This window comes from Hibiscus syriacus, unplaced genomic scaffold (assembly GCF_006381635.1).
Source record: "Hibiscus syriacus cultivar Baekdansim isolate YM2019G1 unplaced genomic scaffold, ASM638163v2 tig00000205_pilon, whole genome shotgun sequence".
NCBI classification, from domain to species: domain Eukaryota; kingdom Viridiplantae; phylum Streptophyta; class Magnoliopsida; order Malvales; family Malvaceae; genus Hibiscus; species Hibiscus syriacus.
The window spans coordinates 572,390-586,025 of record NW_024061773.1 but is presented as its reverse complement, the minus strand read 5'-3'; the positions used below and the strand labels follow the sequence as shown (position 1 = coordinate 586,025).

Sequence of the window (13,636 nt, the reverse complement as noted above, 5' to 3'; positions counted from 1 at the left end):
TGTTACCGTCACATCAATATCGTAACGATTAACAATAAAAATCGTTGGTGATCATATTGGATTCGTGAGTTTGAAGACCACATTGATTACAAAAATAATCTGAGGACCACATTTGTTTTTTGAAGGAAAAAAAATTAAGGGCTTCACGTACCATTAAGCGATAAATTTCAATTCAATTTTCTAAAGCATGGTGAGGAGTATTTTCTAATGTTACTATAAAAAGGATAATTTGATCAAATCTCCACCAAATTTCCCATCAGATTAATAGCAACATGTGGATCAAATCAATCACATGGGATAGTAGTTGCCCTCTTGCTTTCAAACTAAACAAGAAAGAAGGAAAAGAGAGTACCTCATTCATAAACCCAGCTTTGCTTAATGTGTGTAATATATATATATATATATATATATATATATATATACTAGTTCACTGCATGCTATATGTATATATATCTATCAGAAATTACAATGAAGAAGGTCACCATTTTAGGGCATGAAGTGAAAGGCCCTCATGAAGTTTGAGTATACCAAGAGCTCTGGCTAGTCTGAGGGAGAGAAAGCAAAAGTAGATGGCTAAGAGCCCACCTCCAAGGAACTTATCCAATCTCATATTTTTCCTTGGCAAAATGACCAGTGCCCAAAGCAAGCCTGCCATTAGAAACCCCAGTGTCTCATAAAGGGTAGGGTCTCTTGGGATTTCAAATGAAGCAGGGTATACTGACCACGATGACCAAACAAATGATACCCCCAAACCCACCAGTGTGTTAAACATGGGCCCAGCATAGCACCCTGAGATGGCAGTTTGAACCCCATCTGCCCCACCATTCAGTGCCATTGCTGAATTGGATATTAAGTCCCCAAGTGAGTTGCCCCATGCAAGGACAGTGAGTCCCAGAACTGAAGGACTTATCCCCAAGATATTCCCAAAAGAAACCAATAAAGATACCAGTTCCTCAGCTGTAAAATATGTCCAGGACACACTCATAAGGAATCCTCCAATGAGCCAGGGTAATTGACACCTCTTTGGTGGGCTAGATTTCTTGGTGGTCACAAATGCTAGGTTCCCTAACACCAATCCAACCAACCCTGCAACCATATAGGTCACCAAACTGGTGTTGGAACCCATGGCTTTTTCCCTTTGAGAGTTGCAGAGTTCAGCCAACATTAGGGGTGCTAATGTCATTGAAATGACTGCATACGGCTTGGACCATCTATCCTCATTGATCACTGGAATGGTCAATCTCCTTGGCAAGTACAAAGGTAACTCCAAAAGATACAGAAACTTACCAACGTAGTAAAAGCTCGGTGATTCGAAGTCGAAAAACTTTGGGGTTTCCTCTTGATTTCCATTAGTTTCTTTATCCACAAGCAAAGATTTTCCATCACTTGCATAACCTAGCAATGGTATCCCAACATCTCCTATGTTATCAGTGGAGACTGGTATGGACTCCATGTTACTTTCATTGCTTTTGTAGAAGAAATGTGATGCAGAAACAGCAAAAACATACAGGAAGTAGATGGAAACAAAGGAAATAGCTCCCCCCAAAGTGATTTCACCTACAAAAAAGATAAACATGAGGGAAGAAAGTGCTAAAAGGAAGAAGATGATGTCTCTAATGAAGCTCGGTTTGTCGACTGGAATCCGATGACTGCTGATAATTATACTAATAACCCCGACGACAGGACTAGACACAAAGAAGGCACCACCCAACACACTATTGAGACCAACACCTCCATTTCCGGACCCTGTGAAAGAAACAATACTGGCAAAAACATCGGAAGCGCCATTTCCGAGTGAAAGGAGGGTGACTCCGGCAATGGCAGGGGAAAGCCTCAGTATTTTAGACAAGGACTCTAAGGAAGTGCAGAAGTAATTTGCTGCAGTATCACCCAATAGATAGAACAAAACTAGCAGCCATGTTAAGAGCACAAGATGGCCAAGGATTGGAAATCCTCCACAAGTGCAATAAAAGATCTGGAGATAGTTTATGTACCCTTTAGGCCTGCACCCGATTTCGGACTTCACATACAAGCACCTTAGCCTATAATCAGTGAAGTCATGGAGACTGGCGCAGCTATCATTGTTACTCCCATGGGGGGTCAAAGGGTGGTTATTAATGATGGGAATTTGCCCATTATTGGATTGGCCAAGAAAATCATAACTTATAATAAAGAAGAGGAGGAAAACAAAGGATATGTTAAGGAAAAGAGGGAGCTTCTTAGGCAGAAACAATGAAGTTGCCATTAACAGTTTGATAACACGAGAAACTTTGCAGAAATGATTTTTAAGGGTGTAGATACTGAGAAGTGATTCAAATGATGGATTCTCTTTCAAGCTTTGTTATACGGAGAGGGAGGTATAATTTCCCATGAAGCAAATATCAAGAAAATAACAGTAAACAATGAGCACAAATGTTTCATTTCTCAACAAATAGTGTTTAACAATCTGTATTTTAGCTTGGGGTTTTACATGTGCTTTTAACGCGTCCAAGTTTACACCATTAAAGTAATGTTTGGAAGATGAGAAAGTGGGAGAAAATGTCTATTTTTTCCTCTGTTTGTTGTTTCAGTTCCCTCGAGAGAATATGTGAATTTCAATGGATTTCTGTGTGTTTGCTTTAACACTGTGGAAGGGGGCAAACCTTTGCTTGTTTATTGATTACAAAGTTATAGGCATTTTATGGCTTGTACCTCTAATATGTACTAAGGCAAGGAAATTTCGCAATGCAAAAGCTTTTGATGCAATTCTTTCGGTCCCGTTGCCCTATTAACATTCGTCTGTGCAATTGTTGATCAATAACTGATATAATTAAACGGAATTTGAGTTCTTGATATCGCTTAAGCAAGTCTCGAGTTCGAGTCTTTGTGTCTGTAAAAAATATTTGTTAGGAGTCTCATCTATTAAAATCAAGTGTGCGATACAAGTCGGTTTGGATTAACCAATGTAAATCCCTGGGAACCGGAAGGGAAAAAAATAACTGATAATCAGAGGGAATTATATTATAGCATGTCTCCTAATGGCATGTAGTAGATTCGTGGGGCACGCTTTGCATATCTAAAACTTCGCATTGGGTCGCGGATCGATGAAGTTTGATAGTTTGGATAGGTGACAGTGACCTATTTTATTGAAATTCACATATCTTTTGCTGAAATAAGGGGGAAATGGTATATTTTAAATACTATTTTTATATGAATCATGAATATTTATTTATTTATATGTTTAATAATAAAAAAATATATATAAATCGGAAAATTCAAATAAAGTTGAGTGGTAATTTACTAATCAAACCTAGTTATATGAAGCAAGTAAAGGGGCATAAAATTGGGGTAAACCTTGTTGAGCCATCCTATAGCCCACGGACTACTGTAGAGCTGACTCGCCATTATAAGCCCAGCAGTAATGTTTATCCTCTAGAAGGTTGTTGTCGTACAATGTCGGGTTTTTCTTATTAATCTGGAGTGAATATAAAGTAGCATTTGTTTAAAGACTCTCAATTATTTGATATTAAATATTTATATATTTCTGCATACGTAATGCTTGAATTCAGAACATCAAAAAATAACAACAATCTTTTAACTATTAAGATCACTTGGTTCGTGATAATATCTATTCTTTTGTGTATATAACCAAAAATAAAGTTGTACGGAAAAAGGTATTTTGTAATTGAATTTCAATATAATTGAATAAAATTATATAATAATGATGTGTTTAAATAATTATAATAATCGTTAAATTTAATCTAGACGGAGTCATCCAATTAAATATTCTAATAATTGAATTTATATGACTATATAATTATAATTTATAATTACAAATATAAAATAAAAATTTAAAATACAATTATACTCCATTGAATAAATATATTTAAAAAAATAATTTTTTTTATAATTACACAAAAATCTAATAACAAATACTCTGGAAAAGCAATCCACCTGAAGTTGCAGCGTGTATTAATCTTGGAATGCGCCAACTTTTAAAAGAGGTGAAATTTTAGTTTTAATTCCTTATGTTTTACCTTATGTTTGATTTGGTCCATCCAATTGTCAAAGTCTGGTCTATTTGCTGATAAAAATGGAAAAATTACAAAATTATGTTGGATCAAGTTGAGTTTACATCCATATCTCAGGGTGGGTTCGGAACAAGTGCATATCAATTTTCCTCAAATATGGGCGGATTCTAATATGATAATCGAACTTTCAATTTTATCAATCAAATCACTTAAATTTACATGATGGATAATTTGATTTATTTATAAAAGCATAAGTTAGGTTTATAAAAATATTTATACACAACCGGATATCCAAGTTTTATAGCATAAAAAATAATAATTAAAATAATAACAGAGTTACGTACTAAAATACATATAATGATCCTATAGATACATATGCCCTCTAAAATAACTGAAACGATACTATGAATTGGAGATGCTAAAATCCCTTCAATTATAGTGCTCCTCAACAAGGTTTCTAATCTATTAACCTATAAACGAAAACATCTGAACATTAAACTTTACAAATTCAATATAATACTTATACTCTATTATACTTCATATAATTCATAAATGAAACAAGTAAATTAGTATATGTATAGAGGAATGAATCTAAACATATGACATTATTACAAGAAGTAGCATGCTTTCCATTGCTCATTTATAAACTAAATGATAGAAATCTCATTTATAATCTAGTTCTAGTCTCTAAGGCTTATTTTCATATACATATCCCTATAAATAAATTATCTAATTTCACTTAGCATCAAATCACATGGTGTCACGTAGTAATTAGATAAATAACGATAATGGTACCTAGTGTCATCAAGCAATCATGTATTGTTCCACTAAATAGAAACATAAGATATGAATGCTCGGTGTCACTTAACAATCACAATTGTCTAGCACATCTACTACCATATGTGGTCATATACATACATAGGTACATAGGCCACACACATCAATCCAGGGATAGACACAAGATCTTATGTTAGGGGGTGAACTTCTAAAATTTTAGGAGGGGTGAACCTCTAAAATTCTAAAGGGTAAAAACATATTATTAACTTGAAAACAAAAAAAAATTAAAATTTATACTAATTTGATATTTTCAGGGGAGAGAATACCTCACTCGCCCCTTTTGATCCATTCCTGCATCAACCAATGCCCTCTACATAATCATGTCATTTTTTAAATCAACAAGGAACTATGTTTATTTCCTTTTGTCAAATTCTATGCAATTGTCAAAGTCTGCTTTGTATATCTCTATTTTCCCAATAAAAATAGAAAAATAGAAAAATTATGTCAGATCGAGTTGTGTTTATATCTCATATCTTCGGGTGGGCACGAAACATGTGCAATAACAATTTTCTCAAAGGTAGTTAAATTCAAATGAAAATTACTATATTTTATATTAGAGTCAAGGTAGTACACATGATAATATATATTTTTGGTACAACAATATACATCAAAATTTAGTCATGATAAACACTAAAACCTTTCTCTCTCCAAATTTTGTTAGTACACATGCAAATAATATTTAGAGTAAATTATATTTTTGATCACTTAATTATAAGTAGATTCTAGTATGATAATATATATTTTAATTTTGTCAATCAGACAACTTAACTATTGTAACACCTTAAACTTATCTCGTTAATAAGAGTAGGCCTAAGATGCCATATTGGACCACTAAAGTGAATGACCAAAATTTAGAAACCTTTTAAATTCACATGATGGATAATTCCATTCACTTATAAAAGCATAAGTAAGGTTTACAAAAATATTTATGCACAATTGAAGCTTCAAGTTTAATATTATAAAAAAATAATTGAAATAATAACAGAGTTACAAATAATCTGACATCTCAAACCTGATCATCATCAGATGGGTCTGAGATGTCAGATTGGGTTGTCAAAGCAACCACCGAACTTAAAAACTTTTTTCCATTTTAAAACACAATATGATTTATCAAAATATGATATTCATAACATATATAAAATATTTATACAAATTGAAGTTTCGTGATACTTTAGTTTAAACCAAAATAATACAAATCTCAAAGTTTACAAACCAAATACTTGATTAAGACTCCTATGAATACACGTGTCCACCAAAAGTAACAATACTATAGTCTGGAGGAATATGTTGGAAATTCTAATACGATGGTACTCCTCAAGCATCCAAACTTTGAGCTTTACAAAGCTCGCAAGTATATCGTTAATCTAACGTACATTATGAATCTTATAAACAAAAGTATGCTAGCATAATAAACAATGAATAATGATTATATATTCACTAATCCATAATTAAGGGCCTAACCTTGAATATATTTTAGTCTCTAGACTCAACAACGTGCAAGCCATGCCTTAATCACATGTGCATACACAATTGTAGCATAATATTCACTAGTTATCACTGATCTACACCTTAAGATCATCATATAGAATTTAATATCTAACTTTAGGATTTGCATCTACAATATTAATCATCTCTATGGTCTAATGGTTTCACCTAGCCTCAGGCACCATGCAATTATACATCAAGTCATACACATGATCACAATTTTAGCACTCGATATCATAATAACATCTCAGGCACTTAACATGAATGAAGAAACCTAATATCACGTATACCTCAATTTGCAACTCCGTAGACATTAAAATGAGCATGTATGCATACCATTTGAGACTCATCTTATAAGTTATTTGAGTATTGGATATCTGAGTACATAGTGGAAGCATGATAATTGTGGAAGTAATTCTGGATAAGACCAAAAAGGGAGAAAACATTCTTGATTGAAAATATTTGTACTATGAGCCCCAATGAGAACCATATTCCTATAAAAAAAAGTTTAAGTGAGCTTAAGAGAACTCTATAACCATGTATTGACACTGAATAAATTTCGAGGACGAATTTTTTCTAAGGATGAAAGAGTTATCACACCCTAAATGGGGGGGGGTTAGAAGTTTGAGAATCGATATGCATCTATTGAAATGGAAATCAAATTACAATGGGTCAAAATAGAAGAAAATTATGTGTTAAGGGGCTTAATTGAAATATTCTAGGAGTTTAAGGACTTATTTGTAAATGAATATTAGTAATTGATGGATAAATTAGATAATGGTGTAGTTAAGGGATCCTATTGAAATGGAATTGAAAGTGTTGGTAACCAAATTGAATAGATTTAAAATTATGAAACCAATTCGATAGGAATGTTAACTAAACTAAATATGGGGTAAAGCTTAGGTCAATTTATGAACCCTAGAAAGTCCAGGGTCACGCCTAGTAATTTATCTAAAATAATTTGTATAAATGCAAATTATTATACCATAAAACTGAAATATCTGCCATTCTATGGAATATATGTGTCGTCCTTATCGATTTTCTTTGGAATCCTCATTGGAGGTGATTCTCTGCCGTTGTGCATCGTCGTTCGATGTTCTATGATCATCGTGTTTTAGGTTTCAAAGGACTTATCTCAAATCTGCCTTTGGTTTCACGAAAGAATGCTCACTGCTTGTTGAATCAGACGAAATCTATGACTTCATCATGTCGTCGTCGTAAAAAACTCTAATAATAGCCTCATTCTCTCCCTTTCTCTTTTGGTTCTTCTTTTTCCTTCTTCTCTTTCTTAATCATTTTATTTTCGGCGTTGACATGTTAATTGTGCATCAATAAGAGCTGTTGTTACGCTATTGTCTCTGTTGCTGCCGTCTCTATAACCAAACCCTAGACAATGTTGAAGCTGGAGAGAAACCCTGGAAGGTTGGGCCAACCAACTAGCCCAATTTTCCAGGCCTGCAGTCAGCCCAACTCTAAGGGATATTAAGTTGCGTCAATTCTAGAAAGCACAAAACTCTCGTGCCTAACCCATCTAAAGTCGAATCGAACCGGTGACCAAATTGAATTGTAAACCAAATGATTGACCTACCCGACTCGAATTGACCATTGACTAACCAACCCGGTTTAACCGCTGAGTCGACCCGATTCAACCCATGATTGACCTGACCCAGTATCGTAGATTGTTGAACACCGCCATTAACCATTGACCGCCACCGTTAACCATTGACTTTGTAGCATTGATTTTCGACCTGGAGTTCTTGGAAAAGGAAAGCTTGATGCAACATGCTCGGAGGCTCCAAGCAGAGGCAGTACATGCTATGGTCACAAACATTTGCATGGTATGACGCCTAACAAGGGAGAGTGGAACACAACATAGTTTGGCTGCCACCTCCTTTGGGATGGTGCAAATTGAACAGCGATGGAGCACGACAGACATAATCTGGCCTAGCTATTTGTGGAGGAGTGGGTCGGATGCAAATGCAGACTGGATTATGGGTCTTACAAAAGCAATTGGTGTTTGTGCTGTGATAGATGCAGAACTGTGGGGAGTTTTAGAAGGAATGACGATGACATGGAACCGAGGGATACGAGATGTCATCGTTGAAACAGATAACAAATATATACTTTCAATGATGAGCCAAGGGGTTGCTATGGAGGTGCTATCTTCGATGGTTCCACATATTGTGAAACTCTTGAAGACAGTGGCGAGTAACGTTTTGCTTAGTGTCCAGAGTGGGGAATAAGGTTGCTGATGAATTAGCTGAATTAGCTAAATTAGCATGGGATCTTCCGTTTAACCTCCATCTGTTCCATCAACCTCCAAGTGCAGTAGAGCAGCTTGTCACGAAATTGGGCCTGCGATTAAGTCCGTGACAAGCTGCTGGGAAAAGATAAGCTGGGGATACGGACGCAATAGTAGTTATGTAGATTAGAATTGCTAGTTTGTGTTCTTTTCTTTCCAGTCACAATAATAATAAAAATAAATGAATGAATTTTCAAGTTTAGAAAATATTCATATAAAATTAAGACAAGATTACTTCCAAGTTTGTATAAATATTCACTTTGCACCTTATTTTTTAAAGTATTTTATTTTCTAATTTTTTTCAATTTTTTTATCAAAATAAACATTGTTAGATGAAATCATTAGTTGACTAACGATCAATCTATACTACTGATGTGATATTTTTACATGTCTAATTACTGACATGACACATACCACATGATCACTTTTAGTGACCTATCACACGTCGCATCATCAATTAAATACATATGAAAGTGTGTGAGTCAACAATATATGTTTACTTTTAAATAATTATCGATTTTCATCCAACATGATATATTTTGATTAAAAATTAAAACATTAGGAGATAAATAACTCTTAAAAAGAATAAAGAAAGAGATAAATGACCATTTGTCTTACGACAATTTTAATATACGATTAATGAAAATTGTTATTGGAAATATTATTATTTTTTTAATATTTTCGGTAAAAAATTTCTTAAAGTATTATTTTTTTTATCTAAAATATTAATATTTTTTAATATTTTCAATAAAGTGCCTAATATTAATATTTTTAATAAAAAATAATATTTTAAATATTTTTTTATCAAAATATTAAAAAATAATAAAATTTCCGGAAATGCTCTTAAACAAAAATGGAAATGCTGGCAAGCTCTAGCGGAGTACGAAGCACGCCGTGCTATGCCCAACCATCGCGTTTCATTTTCTCTCGCCGTTGCAAATTCCTTTCGTCTCCAAATCGACCTCGCTTTCTTAGTCCCCAAAAATTGTCTAAGTCTTCTTCTCTCTCGCTGCTTTTATTGAGAAATGGCATCGGATGTAACAGCTTTGCCACTAAAGCTTCGTCCGAGCTGGAGGTTTCTGACTCTGTTACTGGTTCTGGTGCTGGTGGTTCAGTTTACTGCAACCTGTTTCTGTTAAAATTTCGTTTGGAAATAGAGAGGTAAGCTTAGAGAAATTGTTATTTTACTTTTATTATGAAATTTTAGTCGTGGATGGAGTACAAAGTAAAAGCAACCGGTAGAAAGTAGAGTGTTTTACAACTTAAATTTAGAATCATGAAGTTCGTTATCTAAATATTTCAGCTATTCAAAAAATTAAGTTGCTTGCTTTGGTTGAATGTGTTGCGGAATACGGCTATCAGATAGAGCAAAATCGTAACTGATAATTTGAGAAAATAAAAATAAAAATAAAAATAAAGAAGACACAAATTTTACGTGGAAAACCCCTAAATAATATAGACTAAAAACCACGGGCAACGGTAGAAGAATTTCACTATGAGAAAATAGGAATTTCAACTTCTCTCGATCTACCAAGGAGAAAATAATGACAATTCTCTCTTGATAAAAAGGAGAAAACAACTCTCAAGAAACTCTCTAAATTCTCAAGTATTGGGAGAAAGCTAGAATGATTTGGGATGATTTTGAAGCTAAATGGGTTAGGGTATTTATAGTTGAAGCTTAAAGACTAATCTTGTAAATACCCTAAAGTACAATGACTAAATTTGATATTTTACCCAAACCTAAAAATCAACAAAAACTATCGTGAATGACCATGCACCATTCTTTTCTAAACTTTTAGTGCATCCATTTAATTCCACCGAAAGCCACCGAATTAGCCATATGTTTTTGACTTTTCAACAATCTCCCACTTGAAGATTTGATTGGAACAATCATATCTTCACACCATTCTTTCTACCTTGTACCCTTCATGTTGCTTACGTCTCTGATAGGCTACAAGAGGATCGACACCAAGTAAATTTATCAGCGTTGATCGTCTTCGTCATGAAATCTGCTATGTTGTCTTTGATATGGATCTTCTGCATATCTATCGTTCCTTCTTCCACCTTTTCATGAATGAAATGATATTGAACTCGTATGTATTTTGTCCTTGAATGAAATGTTGGATTTCTTGCTAAATGCAAGGCGCTTTGACTGTCACAAAACAGAGAGACATACTCTTGATTTTACCCAAGCTCCTCCAATAACATATTTAACCAAATTGCTTATTTACTGGCTTATGTAGCTGCTACATATTCTGCCTCTGTTGTGGATGTAGCCACAACTGACTGCAATTTTGAAAACCAACTTATAGCTCCACCAGCAACTTTGAACATATATCTTGTAGTAGATTTGCTTTTATTCAAATCCCCTGCATAGTAAAAATCTACATACCCATTGATTAATAAGTTTGATCCTCCGTAATATAATACAACATTTGAGGTTCCTTTGATGTATCTCAGGATCCTCTTTACTGTATTCTAATGATCTTTGCCTAGATTCGCCATGTACCGACTAACCACTCCCACTGCTTGTACAATGTCTGGTCTTGTGCATATCATAGCGAACATTAAATGTCCCACTACTGATGCATATGGTACTCGAGACATCTCCATCTTCTCTTCTTCACTACTAGGACTCATACTGGAGGATAATTTAAAATTAATAGAAAGATGGGTAGAAATTGACTTACAATCTTGCATGTTGAATCTTGACAAGATCTTATTCAAGTAATTCTTTTGTGAAAGCCAAATCTTCCTATTACGCCTGTCTCGGTGAATTTGCATCCCTAGAATCTTGTTTGCTGATCACAAGTCCTTCATTTCAAATTCTATAGCCAGTTGTGCCTTCAATTCTTCAATATTATCTTTGTTGGGTCTTGCAACCAACATATCATCCACATACAACAACAATATAACAAAATCGTTATCACCAAACCTCTTGAAATAAGCACAAGGGTCTGCATTAAGTCTGTTGTATCCAAGGCACGTAATGAAGGAATCAAATCTCTTATACCAACACATCGGCGTCTGCTTTAGATCGTACAGAGATTTGTTCAACCTGCAAACCAAGTTCTTATTTTCTTTTTCTTCAAAACCTTTAGGCTGGAGCATGTAAATCTCTTCTTCAAGATTTCCATGAAGAAAAGCTGTTTTAACATCTAGCTGCTCTAGATGTAAGTTTAATGTAGCACAAATTGCCAAGACTACTCGACCTGTTGTTAGTTAAACCACAGGAGAAAAAATTTCATTGAATTTTTATGGTATTCGAATCGAGTTTAGAAATAATTTATTATATAGATGAGACCCATCATATTCATTCATGTACCTACCAATTTCCAACATGTTCCAAAAAGCATGCATAAGGTAGCAATGTAATACCTGGCTTTTCATGCCATATTGATCGACCATTTAAACTCTATTCGATCACCGTCAAACTTTAATTCAATGTCCAATAATTCCTCGAATACATAGCAAACAATTTTACGTTAGATATTGAACTTAATGGGAAAACCAAATTTGATTTCGAAGATAAATCTCTAAAAAATGGCTTACCGGGTGTGAGTTTGGCAAAACAGACCTCGAATTCTGACTCTGGATGTTGAAAAACATAAAATAAGACTTTTTGAAAATTTTAAATTTTTTGGTCAAAGCGAAAGTCAACGGTCAGACCGGTCAAAGTTAACTGTCAGTCAACGGTATGACCGGTCAAAGTCAACAGTTGATTGGTCAAAGTTAACAATCAGACCGGTCAACGATTCAGGTCAGGTCAACCTGGTTCGAGTAATAAAAATACTAAAATTTGGCTTCAAGTCCTTGAATTTCCAACACTTTATAAAGTTGTCTATAAGTTTCAAAAACTTATAATTTGACCCCCTAAATTGGGGTGTGACAAAGAAGGTGTTGTGGGGTCGGGAGATCGAGCAGACACTCAAATCGACTTCGCGTCAATATGCTGTAAAGGCTCGGGAGGAATACGAGTCAACTAATGTAATCTCATGTATTTTTACATTATTTTCCATTATCATAGTTGCATTAATAAACTAAGATTCGTCATATTCATATATTTGTTGGGATTCCATAAAGGGAAAAGAGTTTTCGAGTGAATAAATGAAAATAAGATGTTTGGATGTGTTGGTAGATATTGTGTATCACCATTTTCCGATAGAGATTTAAGGACAAACGTTTTTGGCTAACTTAATGGAACTACCTTTTTAGGAGTTTGATGTAATTCAGAGAATGGATTGGTTGTTGGAATACAATGCAATTTTATGGTGTAAGATTAAGCAACTAAAATTACAAATGCCTTGTGGAACCAGTATAGTGGTATCTTGAGAGGAGAAAATGGACAACATTTGAGTGATTTCATCCTTGACTACCTACAAGCTTTTGATCCAGGGTGGAGAAACTTTTTTAGTTTATATGATAAATTTGAAAATACCGCCCCCGAGTTTAGAGAGATTGCAAACTGTGAAAGAATTCTCAGGCGTGTTTCTTGAGGAATTGTATGGATTACCTCCATATGGAGATGTTGAATTTGGGATAGAGGTGTACCCAAGAACCTCCCCTATGTCTATAGCTCTTTACTGAATAGCGCTAACTGAACTTCAAGAATTGAAGACCCAACTTCAAGAGCTTCTGAACAAAAGGTTTATTCCTCCAAGTGTATCACCTTGGGGAGCCTCATATTATTTGTAAAGAAAAAAGATGATTCTTTGAGGTTATGCATCGATTATTGGAAATTGAATAAGGTGATGGTTAAGAAAAAGTATTTGCTTCCAGGAATAGATGATATTTTTTATCAGCTCAAAGATACGCAAGTGTTCTTAAAGATTGATATGATGTTAGGGTATTACAAATTGAACGTTAAGGAGGTAGATATTCCGAAGTTTGCCTTTAGACTCGGTATGAACATTATATTCCTTGCGATGTCGTTTGGACTTACAAACGCCTTCACAACTTTCATGGACTTGATGAACCACATGTTTCAATCTAATATGAACCA

The 13,636-nt window shown here is 34.4% G+C and overlaps 1 protein-coding gene and 1 long non-coding RNA gene across 2 annotated transcripts in view; one reads left to right on the top strand and one right to left on the bottom strand.

The window, feature by feature from the left end:
• Positions 1–454: 454 nt before the first annotated feature.
• On the bottom strand, positions 455–8,169 carry LOC120143224 (cation/calcium exchanger 1-like). Its single transcript, XM_039157625.1, has 2 exons — positions 7,994–8,169; positions 455–2,336 (listed from the first exon to the last, which is right to left on the bottom strand). Exons 1-2 carry the CDS (start codon positions 8,167–8,169, stop codon positions 479–481), a joined length of 2,034 nt encoding a protein of 677 aa, XP_039013556.1. The 3' UTR covers positions 455–478.
• Positions 8,170–9,746: 1,577 nt separating this feature from the next.
• LOC120142095 overlaps positions 9,747–13,636 on the top strand; it is a 42,323-nt gene continuing 38,433 nt past the window's right edge. The window contains exon 1 of the long non-coding RNA XR_005517822.1: positions 9,747–9,795. This is a non-coding gene — a long non-coding RNA (uncharacterized LOC120142095). The remainder of the gene's footprint in view (positions 9,796–13,636) is intronic.